At 45.9% G+C, this 20030-nt stretch overlaps 1 protein-coding gene across 3 annotated transcripts in view; it reads right to left on the bottom strand.

Moving 5' to 3' along the window:
- Positions 1-20030, bottom strand: part of NIM1K (NIM1 serine/threonine protein kinase) — a 65904-nt gene that overhangs the window by 5568 nt on the left and 40306 nt on the right. For all 3 annotated transcript variants that reach the window (XM_086678267.1, XM_086678281.1, XM_086678273.1), the window contains exon 2: positions 11623-12649. In XM_086678267.1, the coding sequence (XP_086534393.1) occupies positions 11623-11914 (292 nt within the window). In that variant the 5' untranslated portion in view covers positions 11915-12649. The remainder of the gene's footprint in view (positions 1-11622; positions 12650-20030) is intronic.

Raw genomic sequence — 20030 nt, 5'->3', positions numbered from 1 at the left:
GAGAGAATCCCAAGCAGGCTCTGCATTGACAGCACAGAGCCCGACACATTCCCATGAACCATGAGATCATGACCTGAGCCGAAGTCAGGAGTTGACGTTCAACTCACTGAGCCACCCAGGTGCCCCATTTTTTAATTTTATTTTATATGTGAGTGGCTCTTGGCAAAGGCTGCCCTCCCAGGGCCTGGACCAGAATAAGGCAGGAGAGGAGCTGCGAGAGGGAGGCCTTTCTTTTTTATTATTATTATTTTTTTAACGTTTATTTATTATCGAGAGACAGACACAGACCATGAGCAAGGGAGGGGCAGAGAGAGGGGGAGACACAGAACCCGAAGCAGGGTCCAGGCTCTGAGCTGTCAGCACAGAGCCTGACGCGGGGCTCGAACTCACAAACTGCAAGATCATGACCTGAGCCGAAGTCGGTCACTCAACCAACTGAGCCACCCAGGCGCCCCGAGGGAGGCCTTTCTTAAACTCTGTGCCCTGGATCCCCCCGGGCCTCACTCCTGTCCACTTGTTTCCGCTACTTGGTGTCGAATCAGATTATTGCCATGTCTCCTAACATAAATGTATGATCATAGAAAACATGAAAAAGGCTCCAGCATCCTGGATTGTCACTAAGTGAAAGAAACTGCTCTTCCAAGGAGAGCGAGGTCTCCAAATCCACTCTTTCAACAAGGGTTCCGTGAGCACGGACACCACGTGCCAGGCCGTGAGGAAGACACTGTCCCTTCAGCTCAGCAAGGGACAGAGACTTTTAAAAAGCCCATATTACAAGTGCAGCACGTGTGAGGAAGGGGTGCGGGTGGAGCATGGAAAGGCCTCCCTGGGAAAGGACATTTGAGCCGTGACCGAGAGGTGAGGAGGGAGGCCAGGCACGTGGCTGTGGGATCACATGTGTGCCAGGCCCAGGCGAGGGACAGAGGGACACCATGTGTGCTCAAGGACTCGAGCGGGAGCCCACTGTGCTGGACACAGAGAATGAAGGGAGCCCAGTGGGGTACGCGGGATCAGAAAATCCGGGGCTTTGGAGGCTTTGCCTGTGGGACAGCGGGAAGACAGTCCACGGTTCTCGGGAGAGGGATAATCTGACTTCTGTGTCTGAATGAGTACTCGGGCTGCACTGAGGGAAACGGATAGAAGAATAGGCCTGGGAGCAGGTTGGCGGGTTGGGAGATCCCAGAGAGAGGACTCTCCTGGTGCTGACAGGAGGGAGAGAGACTGGACACACTTGAGTAACCCTCCCCTTTCTCCAAATCTGGTCAGGAGTCTGACACAGGTCCCATGTAGTGGGCAACACATTCCTTAAACTAGGACTTGCAGACTTGAATATCTCAAGAGGCCAGGGTGGCGATAGGGTGGCGAGCTTGCATAAAGCAACCGGGAACAGTGGGGACCACGGTGTCCTGCGGAGGACATGCCCCGGTGCAAACTCAACTCCGGACAGTTGTCGCTGTTTGCCACGGAGACTCGGTGTTGTCACATCTGATTTTTTTCAAGAGAAGCCAGACCTTTGAATTTTTATGCAAACGTTCCAATTGCTAAATGACAGCAACTAATTCACATTTTTAAACCTAAAGTGAACCAGGCAGAATATATCTGGAGGACCAAAGGGAAAAGGGGAGAAAATCGATATTAGAACACAGAGGGTGGTGTCAAAAATTTGCCACAAGAGGATCTAAGATCGTCTTTACAGACACAGAGCCAGGGGCTGGGAGAATAGGTATCAGGTCCTCCCTCTCGTTCCTTTGATCCCCTGCACGAGACCAAAGCCAAGTGGAACCCAGAGAACTACGGAGACATAACACAGTCTGGGGCAGAGAGCAGAATGGGGGGCGGAGAGTGGATCTGGAGAGGCAGGTGGAAGATGCTGGGCACAGCAGGCTTGCAGGGTAAAGGTGCGGGAGGTGATGTGGGTGTAAAGCAAGAGGCTGTGCTTTCCCTGGAATCTGACTAAGTGTCAGCTAGAGGAAGGTAGTGCAGAGGCAGTGAGGGAAGGTTCTAGTGGGTGGGATGTATAGGAAAGAAGATCTTGAAGCAGGAAAGGCCCTGATACCTTGGGGTATTGGTCCACACACCTTTTGATTGGCTTTCTTTACCCATGAAATATTTTTGAGCACTACTCCGGTTTCACTCAGAGGAAAAGCCAGAGTCCTTCCTATGACATAATGACCCCACAGGATCTGGTGGCTGCTGTCCCCTGGCCTCATCCCTCTGGCCGTTCCTGGACTACTACAGGAACTACAGTACTACACTCCCTCCTTAGGCTTGCTACCCTCTCTGCATGACCGCTTCCCCCCCACATCTGTGGGCAGCAACCTTATTTCTTTCAGATCAGTGATCACCCCCTCAGGAAGGCTGTCTCTGCCAACTTATCTCAAATAAATGTGGCCCTCTCTGTATATATATATACACACACACATATATATATATATGTGTGTGTATATCACACACACATATATATATATATGTGTGTATATATATACAGAGAGGGCACATATATATGTATGTGTGTGTATATATATATATATACACAGAGAGGGCACATATATATGTGTGTATATATAATATACGTGTACTAATATACACATTATAAATGTATATATAATCATGGAAATTCAAAAGATATCATGACAAATAAATATAAATGGAAATTCTTTTTTCCAAGTTTATTTATTTGTTTTGAGAGAGAGAGAGAGAGAGAGAGCACGGGGGAAGGGCAGAGAGAGAGAGAGGGAGAGAGAGAATCCCAAGCAGACACCGAGCTGTCAACACAGAGCCCAGTGTGGAGCCTGAACCCACGAACTGAGAGGCCATGACCTGAGCCAAAATTAAGAGTGAGCCGCTGAACTGACTGAGCCACCCAGGTGCCCCCGGAAATTCTAATACTGCCTTCCCTTATCCAGTGATCATCTTGGGCATCCCCTAGGGAATATGCACCTTACTTTGGAGGCCTCTCGGGGTCAGCAATGACCCCCAATTTGCTAAGACCAATTGTTATTTCTTAGGCTTTATGCCTTCTCCTTGAAACACCTTTATCACTTGGTGTCTATGGCATTTCTCTTCCCTCTTTCTTGTGTTGTTGTTTTTTTTTTTTCCTTATTGAAGTATAGCTGACATACGATGGTATATTAGTTTCTGGTGTACCATATAGTGATTCAAGTTCCGCACATAACGCTCACCTCGGTAAGTACTCCCCACCCGTCACCATGCAACGTTATTGCACTATTAATGACTATATTGCCTGTGCTGTGCTTTCCATCTCCGTGACTTATTTATTTTATAACTGGAAGCTTGTGCCTCTTAGTCCCCTTTGTCTATTTTACCCATCCTCCCCCCACCTTCCTTGCCTCCGGTAATCACCAGTTTATTCTCTATATTTAAGAGTCTGTCTGTTGGTTTTGTTTTTTAGATTCCACATATTAGTGAATGCACATGGTATGTGTCTTTTCTCCTGCCTCTTCTACTTCTAAGCCTCTTTTGCTGTGTCCTTTTCATCTCGGTAGCCTCTGAGTGTTGGCTACCTGGAGGCACAGTCCTTGGACTCCCTCCCTACAACCATTTCCTTGGTGATTCCAGATGCAGAAGCATGTCTGCCTGCATGACCTCTCCACTTAGTTGTCTTAGTTTGGATTCTGCCTGAAGCAGAGTCCGAGGCAGGGATGCAGGTGCAAGTAGTTTACGAAGGAGATAACCCCAGGAAATACAGATAGAAGAATGAGGAACCGAGATGGGAAAGGAAAGATGGCCAGTAAATGATGTGTTACTAAGCAAGTTATCGGTCATCCTGCTGAGTTACTGTGCCTCGATATCACAAGAAGAGCTGGCGTATTTATGATTCAACTACTGCCAGTAATTGGTTTTTGGCCACTCCTGGGGGATGTAAATTCCCCTCTCCTTCTGGCCTCCCGTGCCTGCGGGAAGAGCAGGCTCCAGAACCCAGAGAAAGTCCAGAGGCAGAGAGATAGAGAGACTGGCATGTGAAGGTTAGGCTTGCATGCACCGAGGTGGTAAGGTGCCTGGAGGCGTGGGTGAGGCCCCGACACGTGTGCGTAATGGATGTGTAAAAGTACGCACGACACACATGTTCCGTACTCTGGGTCTCCTCCCCCCACCCCCAGACGTGCTCCTCCTACAGTCTCCCCAGTTTCAGTAAACGGAAACTCTATTCTTACACTTGTCAGGACCAAAACCTTTGAGGATTTGACTCTTCTCTTACACCCCACCTTGAATCTGTCAGCGGACCCCTACTAGATACAGCCAGAATCCAGCCGCTTCTCAGCATTCCACTGCTAACTTCCTGCTCCAAGCCACCACTAATCTCTTGCCTGGATAACTGGCACAGACACCTACCTGATCTCTCCTTGTCTGCCTTTGACCCCTCGCAGTCTATTTTCAACAGAGCAGCCAGGGTGATCCTGTTAAAGCATAAGCCAGATCGTGTCACTTCTATGCTTGGCTCCAGTTTCACTCAGAGGAAAAGCCGGAGTCCTTCCTATGACATAATGACCCCACATGATCTGGTCACTGCTGTCCCATGGCCTCATCCCTCTGGCCGTTCCGGAGTACTACAGTCACACCCCCTCCTTAGGCTTGCTACCCCCTCCGCATGACCACTTCTCCCCCACATCTGTGGGCGGTGACCTTCTTTCAGGTCAGGGATCACCCCCTCAGTAAGGCTGTCCCTGCCAACGTATCTAAAATGTGGCCTTCTCTGTTCCCTGTCCCCTTTGTTTGATTTTCTTTTTATCACTCACCACTATGTAACATAATGAATATTCTCCTGACTTATTTTTGTCTGTCTCTCCCCAGTAGAAAGTAAGCTTCATAGCACCATATTGTTGTCTATTTTGTTCCCTGCTGTATTCCCAGTCCCTAGAAGAGTACCTGTTACACAGCAGGTGCTCCACAAATATTTGTGGAATGAATGTTCTGATCTAACCTCACAAGAACCCAGGGTGAGGAATATCATCACAGAGTAAACTCAATTTGGCACTTTGCTTTTTCATTGACTATTCTGTTCCATGCACCTTCCACGTTACTGTAGACTCTTCATTAATCCTGATTTTTAATGGCTGTGTAACCTTCTATCCAGTGTATATGCTCTCATTTACCTGGCAATTCTTATATCATTGGATCACATAAGGGATTTCTAGTCCTTTGCATGATAAATAACACCCGCAATGAGCATTTTTTGGTTACAGTATTTCCAATATTGGACCTATTTAGGATGGATTCACCAAAGCCGCTTTAAACCATTTTTAAAATAAGAAAACATTGGGGCGCCTGGGTGGCGCAGTCGGTTAAGCGTCCGACTTCAGCCAGGTCACGATCTCGCGGTCCGTGAGTTCGAGCCCCGCGTCAGGCTCTGGGCTGATGGCTCGGAGCCTGGAGCCTGTTTCCGATTCTGTGTCTCCCTCTCTCTCTGCCCCTCCCCCGTTCATGCTCTGTCTCTCTCTGTCCCAAAAATAAATAAAAAACGTTGAAAAAAAAATTTTTTTAAATAAAATAAGAAAACAAGCTTTCATTGCTGTTTTAATGAATGTGTTCAAGAGGAGGTATCATTTCTTTAAAATCCATGAGCCTTCTCTATGAAGCTTTACTCTAGACTGAGTTAGTCCCCAGTCCTGTCCGCCAGGAGGTGACAACAGAGAGGACTTACCAGAGAGTACTGCCATGCATTGCTCCCTCTAAAATCTCTTCCCTGTCCCCACTGGGTTCTCATGAGGAGTTTTATACTAACTTAAGTTACCAAATATTCGTTGAACGTTTAGTTGAATGTTTACTATTTATAACCCATGTGGGGAAATTCTAAGGATCAAAATGATACAATGACACCAAGGAGCCTGTAACCAGAACACCCAAGATTTTCGCTACCCCCTGGATGTGTTAAGCCCCAACTCTTTATTTCCCGTTCTTACTTTCCCTCAGGCTCCAGGGTGGCTGTTAGACTCCATGACCTTCATGTTCCCCCAAATCAGTGCTTCCAAATCTTCCCTCTCAAATCTGCTTCTTTTTCTATCGTCACTACCCACTTCTGAGTTGCTAAATAAATGGGACCCTGGGGATCACTTTCAATACCTCTTCTCCCTTCCTGCTCTCACCCATGCAACTGACCACAGGGTTTTCCAATATTCTGAAATATTTCTCAAATGCATCTCCTTCTCTCCATCCTTCCTGTCACTTCTTTAGTTGAGAGGACATCATCGTTCATCTGGACTATTAGACTAATACTTTTTCTGACTTCCCTGACTCTTGTCATGCCCCAACTTCAATTTGCTTTCCTCACTGAAAGTTGATCATATTAATCACTTTGTATTAATTGCTTGCTTAAAGCTCTCCGGTGGCTCCCCAATACCTAAATGACAAAACCCAAATGCACAGGAAGACTCTCCATGATCTAGTCCCTGCCTGTGTCACCTTCTGCATCCCCCTTGCCGAATTCCTTTTAAATTTCCAAATACTCCCCTCACTAGCTCATACCTCCATGCGCTTCATAAACCTCTAGGCCTACTGCAAGCCCGTCCCGGTCAATGACCCTTTCCTGCTCCCCTTGAGCACAGCTGAACACACCCATTTACCTTACTCTGCGGCCACACCTTCCAGTCATATCCCATCTCCAGTACCTACTGTGAGTTCCTAATAGGCTACCACCATATTGTACTCGACTCTGTAAGGCCCAGAACAAAATATCGGTATGGGAGTGTTTATTATATTTTTAAAAAGGAAGGTGAGGGGGCATGAATAAACTGATGAATAAGTAAATTGAGAGAAAAGAAGAAAGGGTTCTAGAAACATGAGACTAGAGCAACACACAGGAAGACCAGGGAAGAAGAGGTCAGGAGGGGCAGCAACAGAGAAAGGGACAGGCACCCGTGGCCTCATTTACTTTTGTTTGTGACAACAGATGGAACATAAAATATTCAGAGGCTGAGTGCATCATCTCTTTTGAGAAATTTCTAATCAGCTTAAAAGGGGACTCATAGCTCTGCCCTATCAGCTTGCAAGGCCCAAGGGAATCTAAGCTGTTAGCTATAAAAATAAACTCCAGCCAACAGGGGCCTCCACTGGAGCCTTCCTTCTAGAGATCCAAAACAGCTGGTGCCCTTTGAAAACGACTGTCCTAGGAGCTGCCCCACCCCCCGCCCTCCCCCAGCACTGAAACTCTCTGCTTTCCTGGGAATCTCCTCCATTGTCTTGTCCAGGCTGTCCCCGTTGCCTAGAAAGCCTGATAACAATTCCAGGCCAGCTGGCTTTGATGGGGACCATACTTACACAATCACTGTCCACATTGTACAATCTGATGTGGCTGGGCAATGGGACAGCTGTTTGAAATTCCCAGCGAAGCTTTCTAAGCCACTTGCTGGTAAATCTCCTTCCTCTCTCAGAGGTAAAGATTTGGAAGGAACGTTGCTTCTCTCTTTCTTTTCCAGTCAGCTCAGGGTGGCCAAATGTCCCTCCTCTTTTCCTCAGGCCAGTTCTTCGGATCCCTGAGACTCCACTTCCCAGTACCGGAACCACCCTCCTCTTTCCTGAGCCTTCCCTGTCGTTGCATCTGGGGGCTCCCCCTGCTCCCCCGCCCAACCTCTCAGCTCCCTTCATTCTCACCTTCCTGCTCCTTCCTGACCGGGGGCCCACCGAAGGCAGAACCACCCAAGAGAGGCGGGGCGCGGAGCCAGGACGAGCCCGTTACAGGATGGGCCTACCAGTGAGGCCCAGGATTTCCTTTTCTGTCGCTCAATTACCTGCCATTACGTTTTCTGTTGTTCAAACTTGCTTGTTGAACTGATTTTTCCACTCCCTGTGCTTTTGGCCTTCGTCCCCCTCTTTTGCACATATGTCCCATAGCCAGAGGGTGACACTGAACCTTTGACAACAGGGCTGATCGGTGGTGGGTCAGCACTGAGGAGAGCATGTCAGTGAGGCCACTGAGGCACCCAACTTGCACAGCAGAAAAATGCCGTGTTCTCTGAAACTCAAGGAACTAGAATTCAGTTAATTTTGTAATACAACAGACGAGAAGCCTTCGGCATTTGAGCAGGAAGTCATCGTGTAAATGCCAGTTGTTGCTGTCATGCGTCTTCTTCTGCCCTCCTTACTTAACAGCCTGTCTGCAGACTTAGACGCTTGCTAAGGGCTTGCGCTGATTTCTGTGCTTAGCTGCTTATCGGCTCTGGCGGATGTGTCCATTGATTTGCTGTGCTCTCTACTCTCCCCTCTCAGAGACACTACTTTGGACCTCAGGCTCTGCTGAGAGAGCCGTGGGACCTGTGGCCCTAGAGGCTGCAGCTGACCCGATGCAGGCGTGCCCTTGAACTCAGTGGTGGCCTGTCATCGGTTGGTGGCTGAGCAGTCACATTCTCTCTCCTCAAAATTTGAGCTGTCATAGAATGAAACTAGTGGTACGGAGATGGGTAATAAAGCTGGGACATCGTGTAGACGTGGAACTGGCAACAACCATTCGTGGCCGTGCGTCTTCCGATAATCATGCAGAGAAAGCCACTCTGCAGGAGGAAGTATAGAGAGGCAAGACTTTCATCAAGGGAAGCAGAAATGAGCAACCACGAGCCCCAGAGAAAGAAGAGATGGAGAGTGTGATATCTTGAGACACGGCTCTGCTTCCTGCTGTGGGCCCACAGAATTCCCCTCGTACACACGAGCTAATCTGAGTAGGCTTCTGTTCCACGAACCCAGCTATGTGTGACTCGGCAGGCCTAAAGAACAGAGACTTTTTTGAAATCAGACTAATAATAGCATCTGATGAATGGTTAGTGTGGCTCTGTCTAGGCACATGGTAGATATTCAGTGTGTTAGATTTTTAAATTTTACTCATGAAGAAATTGAGGCGCAGGGGTGCCCGGGTGGCTCGGTCAGTTAAGTGTCCCACACGACTTCGGTTCAGGTCATGATCTCACGGTTTGTGAGACTGAGCCCCCCATCGGGCTCTGCACTGACAGCGAGAAGCCTGCTTGGGATTCTCTCTCTCCCTCTCTCTCTGCCTCTCCCCGGCTCATGCTCCCTGCCCCCTCAAAATAAATAGGTAAACATTAAAAAAAATTGCACAGAATGATAAAGTAACTTGTTCTGGGTCACACAGAAGTAAAAAGAATAATAATCCCACCCAGGTCTCACTGATTCCAAAGCCAGTGTCTTTCCACAGTATTCACTCCATGCCCTTCTGCTACTTAATGACACGGCTCTCACTTAGGCACCGTCTGAACAGGGAGAAGGGCCGGCAGAAAGCAGGCTGCAGGAAGAACCCGTGTCACTTCTAGGACACGCGGGAGGGCTAGATGAGGTCCGTGTTTCCCAAAGTGGAGCCGGTAACACTCACGGGGCACAAAATGATTTTTGTGCATGGAAACCGCCTTAAATGGCACTGATGCACAGCATAAAAACACTATTCCTGCTTCAGTTATTCTTGAATTCTCCTAATTAAGGCAAAGAGAAAGTCTCAGATCGGTTTTTGGAATGTTTTACTTTTTTGTTACTTGGCGGTTTTCCTTTAAAACTTTGTGGAAGTTCCTAAGAGACTAAATTTTAAAAGTTCTCACCATACACAAAAAAATCCTAACTATGTGAGGTGACAGATGTTTTAAATAACCTTACTGAGGTAATCATTTTTCAATATATACAGACATAATAAAATCACTGCGGTGCATATTTTAAACCTACCCAATGTTATATGTCAATTATGTCTCAATAAAGCTGGGCAAATACATAAATAATAGATCTTTTAAATTTGTTTGCATCATATCTGTTTTGGCCATTACCTTCTATTCATAGCAAGTGACGTTGGTTTTTCATTATTTAAATAACATTACATTTCCTTCCGAAGTAAGTTTATTTAAGTAAAAAAATCGAGTTGCACCAATGATAGCTACCCTTTATTGAGTGGCTACTATGTGCCATATACTTTGTATACGTTTTTTCTAATTTTCCCAACAATTCTAAGGTAAGAATCATTATCTCTATTTTATGGCTGAGGCAACTAGGGACCAAAGAGTAAGTGCCTAGGAAGGGACTGAACCAGGACCTGAAACAAATTCATCTGATTCTGAATCCCTGTTCTTTCCATTGCCCCACGCTGCTTCCTCACCACTGGAATCTAACACCTGAACTCACACCCAGGAAAAAGATCCAAGTTGGCCACATCTGGTAGCCTTTGCTCAGCCTTTGCCCCGTGGCCTTTCTGATGCGCTGGACACGCTCTCCTTTCTGAGTTCCTCCCCTGTTTTGCCTTTACCCAACTTCTCTTCTCCCCTTCCTGATCATGTCTTCTCTCCCAGTTTCTGGCCCCTCGTCTCCCTGTGTCCCTTTGTCTTTCATTCTTGCTCCAGACCACTGAAAAGCAACACATGTCCCAATTAGATTCGAGTTACAGCACTAGACCTACTTTTGTGGATAAAGTCAGCACTGTCACTGTCTGCTGAAGTACTGTCATTTACCCAGGAAAGCAAGGTGAGTAGCTGAGATGTGAGGATGTGAACCCAGATGCTTGGGCTCCGAGCAAGACAGAAGGAGACCTGGAGCTCCAGTGACTTGGGACTATGTATGTGTGCACATGTGTGTATATGTGTTGGGGGGCGGGGGTGACTTTTATATAGGGGCCGAACATAGAGATGGAATTGAAGGTTGGAGCAGAAAAGAAAGTAAGAGTCAACTCTAATATGAGAGAAGAGTGACACTGGAGATAGGGTAGCAGGCTGGGCCTATGGTGAGAACAGGTCAGTACAGTACTCTCAGGAACAGGATAGAGTCCATGGGGTTTAGGAAGTTGGTAAATTATATCAAGTCACAAATGTTATTTTCCTGCCTTACAACTCCCTTATGATAATCTCTAGGCTTCAGCTAAGTTACACGTGGCATGGGGGAGAGTGCACACTGGGCTGGGCCAACAAAGGGCTGCCGGGCTCTCTGTAGAGTTCTTCCTTGAAGCCAGAGTCGTGGGCACTGCTGGTCTGGGGTCCTGAGTGTCTGGATCCAAGGAAACATGGGTCTTTGCTAGACGGCAAGGAGCCAAGCAACAACGAGAACTAGCACAGAGTAGACTGAAGCAGAGAAGGTCCTGAGATCAAAAGCCTTTCCCCCAAAGGTAACAGAAGCAGCAGCCTCAGGTGAGGAGGGGAGACTGAACCCTGCTAGCTACTGGCAGTGGTGACCTGGGAGGCCTCCTGTGCCATTTGCATTGACACACAAACACAAACAGAAGTGATAAATAAGGACTTGGAATATGAGTTGCCTGGGAACCAAGCCCTACCCCACCCCACTTCTCCATGGCCTGACTGGACACGGTCCCCTCAACGTTGAATGAGCTCATCCACACGGTACGTTGGGAGAGGTTTTAGAGTCAAAATCCTCTGAGATTGAACTGCCAAAAACCACATTTGACTTCTTTGGATCTTAGTTTCCATATCTCCAAATGGAAATACAAATCCTGACCTCACACCATTACCGTGGAAACCAGCTGAGGTAACAATGGAAGGCGTGTGGCACAGGGCTTGCGCCCAGCAGGGCCACCATAATGTCGCTTCACCTGCTTCCCTGGCTCTGACCTCCTAACCCTGTCCCCACACTAGGTCCTGATACCACAGGAGACAATCCAGGAAGGTCAGATCCTACCTTTAGTTAGGGAGTGAATCCCGAGCTTGACTTGGGAAAAGTTCCCACTTCCAATTTCCCCTCGGATTCTGTAGAAGCCAATACGTTTCCCCAGCGTGATCTCTCTCACCACCTTCTCATCTTGGGACATGTCCTGGGTCAGCTTCTCGAAGGGTGTCAGCTGGCGGGGCTGCCCCTCCTCATCCTCCTTGCTGCACTCCGTCTGACAGCCACTTTCCACGCTATCCCGCCGTTCCCACCTGGCATAGTGGGGGGTTACCAGGCCGCCTCCATTCACGTACACTGCAGTCATCGTCCACCCCAGGCTCACATCTCCGTCTCGGCCAAGGGCACCAATCGAAGGCAGGCTTGGGGAGCAGTGCCAAGGGCCCGGGGGATGGGAGATGGGAGTTAGGGCCTGCCAGAGCCCCGTGTCTGTGACAGCTGGCCTGCAGATCCGGGTAGGATCCTTGATGAGCAGACCCCTTCTTGGTCTGAGGGGGGCAGAGGCACACGGGCCAGCAGAGTCTGCCCAGCCAGGCCAGGAGCCACCCACCTCACTCAAGACATTTCCCACCTTCCCTCACGTGGCACTTCCCAGCTCTCACTGTATAGGCCCGCACATCCAGTTACCATAACCACTCTCCTGCTCAGGCTCCAGGAACTTTCTGGCCCACCATGTGGTCTGATGCTCTGTGGAAGGTGGCTGCGTCCCAAGACAAAGCCTCCAGTTTGCTATTTCCTTTGATGGCCGGAGAATCTTTCATTGTGGTGTGTAAGAGCCCCGTGGAGGCCCCCGGGTCCCTGCTGCTGGCGTTCCCTTCTGACCTCCTTCATTTTGCACTTCTCCTGCTGGCCAGCCTCAGGGCCCCCGAGACCCAGTGATCTGGACCCTAGGAGAGTGGAAACTTGCAAATCAGCCTTCTGGTCACACGGGCTGCCAGAGAAGGATTAAATCCCTGCAATGTCACTTTAGCCGGCCTTTATTTAGATGAGGCTTCCTCTAAGCCGTGAGCTGTCTCAAAAGTTTGGCAGGTGCTGAATCACCCTAAGAACAGAGAATAAGAAAATTTATTAGCCTATGCCAATGTACTGTACAGGATTTATAATGAATGTGAAACTGCCTTGTAAGCATTGATCTAAAAAGAAAAAAAAAAGCACTGTACAAATTTCAGTTATGACTGTCAGTAGTAAATGCTTGATTATAGATGATTTAGTAAGAAGAAAATGTATACACACACTCCTCAATCTACACTTTAGAAAAGCACTCACAGCCTGTAAATAGTTTTAGCAAAACTATTTTTCTGTTTCTTGATGTTTAGGAAATATGCATGTTGCCTTAAATTGCTTTAAAGCCAGACTTTTAAAATAATGATATGGCATTAATGATGATAAAGGTTTCCTATTAATATCAGTTTTCAAAAATTCTTACATTGATTCAAAGAACAATGTTCTTTACAATTTTTCGTATATTGCTTGTTCCCACTCTTTTTTTCTGTGCCATTTGATGACAAAGGCTAATTTTTCTCCAAGCTTATTTTCTGGGTATTTCTAATCAGGTATTAGCCTCCAGGCCCAACAGCTCATTCTGAAGGTGCAGAAACAGAGGATAATGTTACTGGAGGGTAAAAGTCTATGGCATCCTCAGTGATAAGAAATACTGTCCAGTGTGAATATCTTCATGATTTTTTCTCCTGCATCTTCTAGTAAGAAATAATCACTTTCTGAATCCCTACTGTGCTTTGTGCTTTTTTCCAAAATGTCTTATCTCCATGAAAGTGGGCACTGGGTTTAACTCATCTGTATTCCCTGCTCCCCTCCTCTCTCCCTCAGCATGGAGCACAATGTCTTACATAAAGAAAGTCTTTCCCTATCAAAATAACACTAGCATTCTTCACAGAGCTAGAACAAATAATCCTAAAATTTGTATGGAACCAGAAAAGACCCCGAATAGCCAAAGCAACCTTGAAAAAGTAAACCAAAGCAGGAGGCATCCCAATCCCAGACTTCCAGCTATACTACAAAGGTGTAATCATCAAGACAGTATGGTACTGGCACAAGAACAGACACTCAGATCAATGGAACAGAATAAAGAACCCAGAAATGGACCCACAAACTCATCTTTGACAAAGCAGGAAAGAACATCCAATGGAATAAAGACAGTCTCTTCAGCAACATTGTGCTGGGAAAACTGGACAGCGACATGCAGAAGAATGAACCTGGACCACTTTCTTACACCATACACAAAAATAAACTCAAAATGGATGAAAGACCTCAATGTAAGACAGGAAGCCATCAAAATTCTTGGGGAGAAAGCAGGCAAAAACCTCTTTGATCTTGGCCGCAGCAACTTCCTACTCAACATGTCTCCAGAGGCAAGGGAAACAAAAGCAAAAATGAACTACTGGGACCTCATCAAAATAAAAAACTTCCACACAGCAAAGGAAACAATCAGCAAAACTAAAAGGCAACCGACAGAATGGGAGAAAATATTTGCAAATGACATATCAGATAAAGGGTTAGTATCCAAAGTCTATAAAGAACTTATCAAACTCAACACCCAAAAGATAAATAATCCAGTGAACAAATGGACAAAAGACATGAATAGACACTTCTCTAAAGAAGACAGCCAGATGGCCAACCGACACATGAAAAAATGCTCAACATCACTCATCATCAGGGAAATACAAATCAAAACCACAATGAGATACCACCTTACACCTGTCAGAATGGCTAAGGTTAACAACTCAGGCAACAACAGTTGGCGAGGATGTGGAGAAAGAGGATCTCTTTTGCACTGCTGGTGGGAATGCAAACTGGTACAGCCACTCTGAAAAACAGTATGGAGGATCCTAAAAAAACTAAAAATAGAACTACCCTACGACCCAGCAATTGTACTACTAGGTATTTATCCAAGGGATACAGGTGTGCTGTTTTGAAGGGACACATGCACCCCCATGTTTATAGCAGCACTATCAACAATAGCCAAAGTATGGAAGGAGCCCAAATGTCTATCGATGGATGTAATGGATAAAGAAAATGTGGTATAGGGGTGCCTGGTTGGCTCAGTCGGTTGAGTGTCCGACTGCGGCTCAGGTCATGATCTCATGGTCTGTGAGTTGGAGCCCTGCATCGGGCTCTGTGCTGACAGCTCAGAGGCTGGAGCCTGCTTCAGATTCTGTGTCTTCTTCTCTCTCTGCCCCTCCCTCACTCATTCTCTGTCTCTCTCTGTCTCAGAAATAAATAAACATTAAAAAATTTAAAAAAAAAAGAAAATGTGGTATATATATACAATGGAGTATTACTCGGCAATCAAAAAGAATGAAATCTTGCCATTTGCAACTACGTGGATGGAACCAGAGGATATTTATGCTGAGTGAAATTAGTCAGAGAAAGACAAATATTATATGACTTCACTCATATGAGGACTTTAAGAGACAAAACGGATACACTTAAGGGAAGGGAAACAAAAATAATATAAACAGGGAGGGGGACAAAACACAAGAGACTCATAAATATGGAGAACAAACTGAGGGTTATGGAGGGTTTGTGGGAGGGGGGATGGGCTAAATGGGTAAGGGGCATTAAGGAATCTACCCCTGAAATCATTGTTGCACTATATGCTAACTAATTTGGATGTAAATTAAAAAAAATTAAATTAAATTAAAAAAAACTAAAAAAACAAAGTCTTTGCCCAATGTGTGTTGAGCATGATTTTTGAACTTGAGCATTCTGAACCAAAAGCCTGAGTGAACATAAGAGATTGTCTTGGGAATGTGAATTTCCAATTCTGTTTGATAATATCACATTATTACAATTAAGTACAGAGTTGCTTACATTATTACTGTCATTAAGTATGGGGTTGCCAAATAAGCTAAAGACAGGAAAAGAGTCAAGTGCCACCCAGCTCTGTTCCTCTTTTTGCACAGGGAGAGAGGAAGCTGGAAAAAGGATAAGGGATAGAGGTTTAAAAGGGACCAGGTGTTAGGAACCACACACATCTCTAGATTAGGGTCTGATTACAATGTTTTTAAAATGTTAAGACAAGAGATCCTTAATTAAGTTTAGGAAAATCTAGCCACTGGTTCTTTTTTTTTTTTTTCAGAGAGAGAGAGAGAGAGAGAGAGAGAGAATGAGAGCATAAGCAGGGGAGAGGGACAGAGGGTGAAAGAGAGAGAATCCAAAACAGATTCCACACTCAGCATGGAACCCAACATAGTGCTCAATCCCATGACCCTGAAATCACGACCTGAGTTGAAATCACCAGCCAGACACTTAACCGACTGAGCCACCCAGGTGCCCCTAGTCACTGGTTCTTAAGCTTTCTGGGATCACACTCTCCTTTGAGGTTCTCATGGAATCTATGGTCCTATCCCCAGAAATAAACAGCACGCACGTATAATTTGCATCCAATTTTAAGGGGTTAACAGACCCCCCGAAATCCATGCTCAGACTAAGAATCTCAATGCAGATGGAGTGGCACTAGATCTCCCCGGATCCCTGGCAGAAAGTTACCACACAGATGACAAGTGGAGTAACATGAATTATAATTCTGAAATTATAACTCTAGCTTTACCTACATAAAGAGAGTAGGGATTTTAGACAGGAAGCAGTGCTTGATCACCTCCTGTTCCAGCAAACTCTATGAAGAACTTGGCTTGGTGTCCTTCCTGGGCCTTTCATGCAACTCCACAGCACCTCACCGCTCTGCAGTCTCTGCTGCTGACCTCCTCGTACCCCAACTAGATACGCACCTGGAGGGAAAGGACCTGCACCTTATTCTATTTCCCAGAGCTCAGCACATTGCCTGGCACGTATCTGATAAATGTAGACGAAGAGGGAATGCATTAATTTACCAATTTATCAACCATTACATTTGGATATGATTTAGTAGAGGTAAAGATTTTTATTTATAAAATAATAACGCTATCCCAAGATTTACTTGAATTATTCAGAAAGCTTATTTCAGTCCATACTTCCGAGGCCAGAGCTAACCTCTCCCAGCTGTTAGGATTCTGGGCCCAACCTAGTGTAGGTGAGAGTTTAATGGGAATTCCGACATCCCACGGAGAATTACCATAGGGCTGCTTAGAAATGCAAAATCTTCCTCCTCCTTGCCCCTTCCAAAGGATCAGCTCTCCCCAGGCACCCACGCCACCCAGGCCTCCTGGAACCTACTCTCTGACTCCCCAAGCTCGGCCATCTCTGCTGGTTCTCCCGTCTCCTGATTTGGGCTCCGTATCTGGAACCCCATTCAGGCCTGGGATTTACAATTGGCTTTTGGGCTTGCTACCCTGATTAGTTTCAGGTGCCCCCAGGAATTGCTCCTCTTTCTCTTCCTAATTCGACAAAAGAGGGTCAGACTCAGTTGTCAGGTGTCAGGCGTTATCTTGCATAACACACACTCTACCTGCAAATTAAATTTCTTGCGCAATGACCTTAAGACTAATTGTCTTTCCACAATGGCGAGGGAGACAGTCTTCTGTTTATATCAGATAAAGAAATTTTGCAATTTTAAAAATGTTGCCATGGGTTTGTATTGAGGATGAATTGCAACCTGTTGAAACAAGTTGCAAGCTGACTGGAAAAAACTGAACCCCTAACTCATCCTGCTCCAAAATAAATTCCAAACAGACCACCTGAGTAAATGTAAAAAAATGAAACCATGAAAGACTAGAAAAAATTTTTTTTTATGATCTCAGAGATGGTCAGAAAAGAAAACATTAAATGTGACTACATCAAACGCTTACTTTCTGTTTGCCAAAAGGTAACATAAACCAATAAGGCAAATTAAATGATAAACTGGTAGGAAAAGCTTTCCAGCAAGTATGACAGACAAAGGCCTAATTTTTAGATAAAGAAATTTTACAAATTGATCAGAAAAATGCCGATATCCCCAAAGAAAATGATAAAGAACATGAGCAGACACTGCATAGAAAATACAAATGGCTCTAAAATATAGAAGATGCTCAACCTCACTTACAACCGAGAAATACACATGAAACTACACGGAAATTAGATTTTTTTACAAAGAAATTTGGAAACTACAAAAACATTTTTGGTAATGTCCCGGCAAGATAGGGTTTGGGGACACAGGGACTCTCATCCATTACATTCATTACTACTGTGAGTCCACGTGCCTGGAGGGCGACTGGGCTCTAGCTCTGAAAGCACACATGCACGTACCCTTCACTTCGGGGAGTCCCCTTCTGGAGTTTATCTTATGCACGCTGCACAAAAATATGCCTATTTCTAATATGAGGATTGAGAGACTGATACTCACTACCGGGTTGTTTTGCGGCAAAAGCTGGAAATTGTTTACGTGGCCATCAATAGGGAACAGGTTAAATCAATGATAATACGTATATAATGGATTGCTATGCACTTGTGAAAAAGAATGTGTTGCAATCTGCAAAATGTCCTGTTAAGAAGACAGAAAATTGTATGTAAATGGGGTAGCAAGAATGTAAGAGGGGCGCCTGGGTGGCTGAGGCGGTTAAGCGTCTGGCTTTGGCTCAGGCCATGATCTCACAGCTCGTGGGTTCAAGCCTCACGTCGGGCTCTGTGCTGACAGCTCGGAGCCCGGAGCCTGCTTCAGGTTCTGTGTCTTCCCCTCTGTCTCTACCCCTCACCTACTTGTGCTCTGTCTCTCCCTGTCTCTCAAAAATAAATAAACATTAAACAAATTAAAAAAAATAAAAAGAATGTAAGAGAGAGGAGACAATATCTAAGGAACTGGCAGGAAGTTCTGCATCTGGGGAAAAGAACTGGATGGACAGCTGGAGGGAGAGAAAGGTGTACTTTTTACTATTTACTCTTTTATATGATTTACATGTTTTCCATGTGCATGTATTTACACTTAAAAAAGGAAACAGTTTAAAAAATGTGATGTGTTGCCATCTTACACAATAGGTTTGCTTTCTTTTGGTTATGCAGGGAAATCATTATACCTAATTCTCTTAATATCTAATGGATTGCTTTTAAAATCAAAACATAATTAGGAATTCTGGTTAAATACAGGAAATTTTACCCTTCCACGTATTTCTATTTCCTTCCAAACACCCACAATAGGAATAGGAGGGAAAAGGGTATAAACTCACAAGGACAAAGAGAGTAAGAGAGAGGAGAGCAGCCAATGTGAGGTGTCAACGTGTTTTTGCGGGGTAGGAAAGCAAACTGAGGAGCCGGGAGTGATTTGGCAAAGACAGTGACAAAACCCGCAACCTCCATCTCGTTGGCATGCCAGTGAGATTTGAGAGTCACCTTTCTGAATGCTCAGAAGATTTCAGACCAGGATAGACCAAGTGCCTCCACGTTTGGGGGCATGAAGCAGACAAAAACATGACGGGGATTGTTTGAAATGTGGTGCAATTAGAGCCCCAGCCCTTTCCCTTTTCAAAGCCAGATTGTTACTTTCTCCTCCTACCTCCAGCCCAGCTCAGGAATGCAAGGCCCAGGCAGGACAGAGGGTTCAGTCAGACTCTGCTTTGTGGGATACACCGGCCCCTTCTTCTCTCTGCACCCCTGCACTCTGAGCTCCCAGAATGGAGGGAAACAAGCATATAATCTTCCAGGCAGGGGATTCCTCTCAACACCCCCCCCCCCCCCCGTTGTTTGTTGATTAAGTAAACTCTACCCCCATCGTGGGGCTCAAACTGACAACTCTGAGATCAAGAGTCACTGTACTACTGACTGATCCAGCCAGGTGCCCTGGATTCCTCTTTTGGATAAACCAAACAGCTCAAGAGAAAAGACCTCCTGAAACCAATATACGCAAATTCTTCAACACAAAAGCCGCCTGACCACCTGCCATGCAGTCCCCCAGATGCCAGGTTCCCTGGCAGGCAGGGAGCTTCCAGTCAGATTTTAGGGCCTTCTGCTTACAATGCATGTCCAGCCAAGAAGGACCAGGCACCTGAAGAAAGGCTCCGAAATGAAAGAAAGAAACCATGCCCAACTAAAACGACAACAACCAAAAAGAGCTGGAAGGGAACAGCAATGCAGGAAGGAGGAGACCAAAGATAAGACATTGCATCCATAAAACCAGGACGAAATGCTAAAACAGACAAACACAAGCCCTCAGAGAACAAGAAAACTCTTTTGGAAAGGGAAATTAAATATATCAATTGAAGATTTGTAAAAAAAAAAAAAAAAAAAAATCTAGAAGAGATGAACAATAGAGAAAAAAGAAAATTTGGCAATCCATTTAGAAAGTCCAACATCTGGGGTGCCTGGGTGGCTCAGTCGGTTGAGCGACCGACTTCGGCTCAGGTCATGATCTCACAGCTTGTGATTTCAAGCCCCACGTCGGGCTCTGTGCTGACAGCTCAGAGCCTGGAGCCTGCTTCGGATTCTGTGTCTCCCTCTCTCTCTGCCCCTAACCCACTCGCATCCTGTCTCTGTCTCTCTCAAAAATAAATAAATATTAA

Source organism: Puma concolor, chromosome A1 (assembly GCF_028749965.1).
Source record: "Puma concolor isolate L17-30 chromosome A1, mPumCon1.1.hap2, whole genome shotgun sequence".
Lineage (NCBI taxonomy): Eukaryota > Metazoa > Chordata > Mammalia > Carnivora > Felidae > Puma > Puma concolor.
The sequence above is the reverse complement of the archived record's forward strand: the minus strand, read 5'-3'. Positions and strand labels throughout refer to the sequence as shown.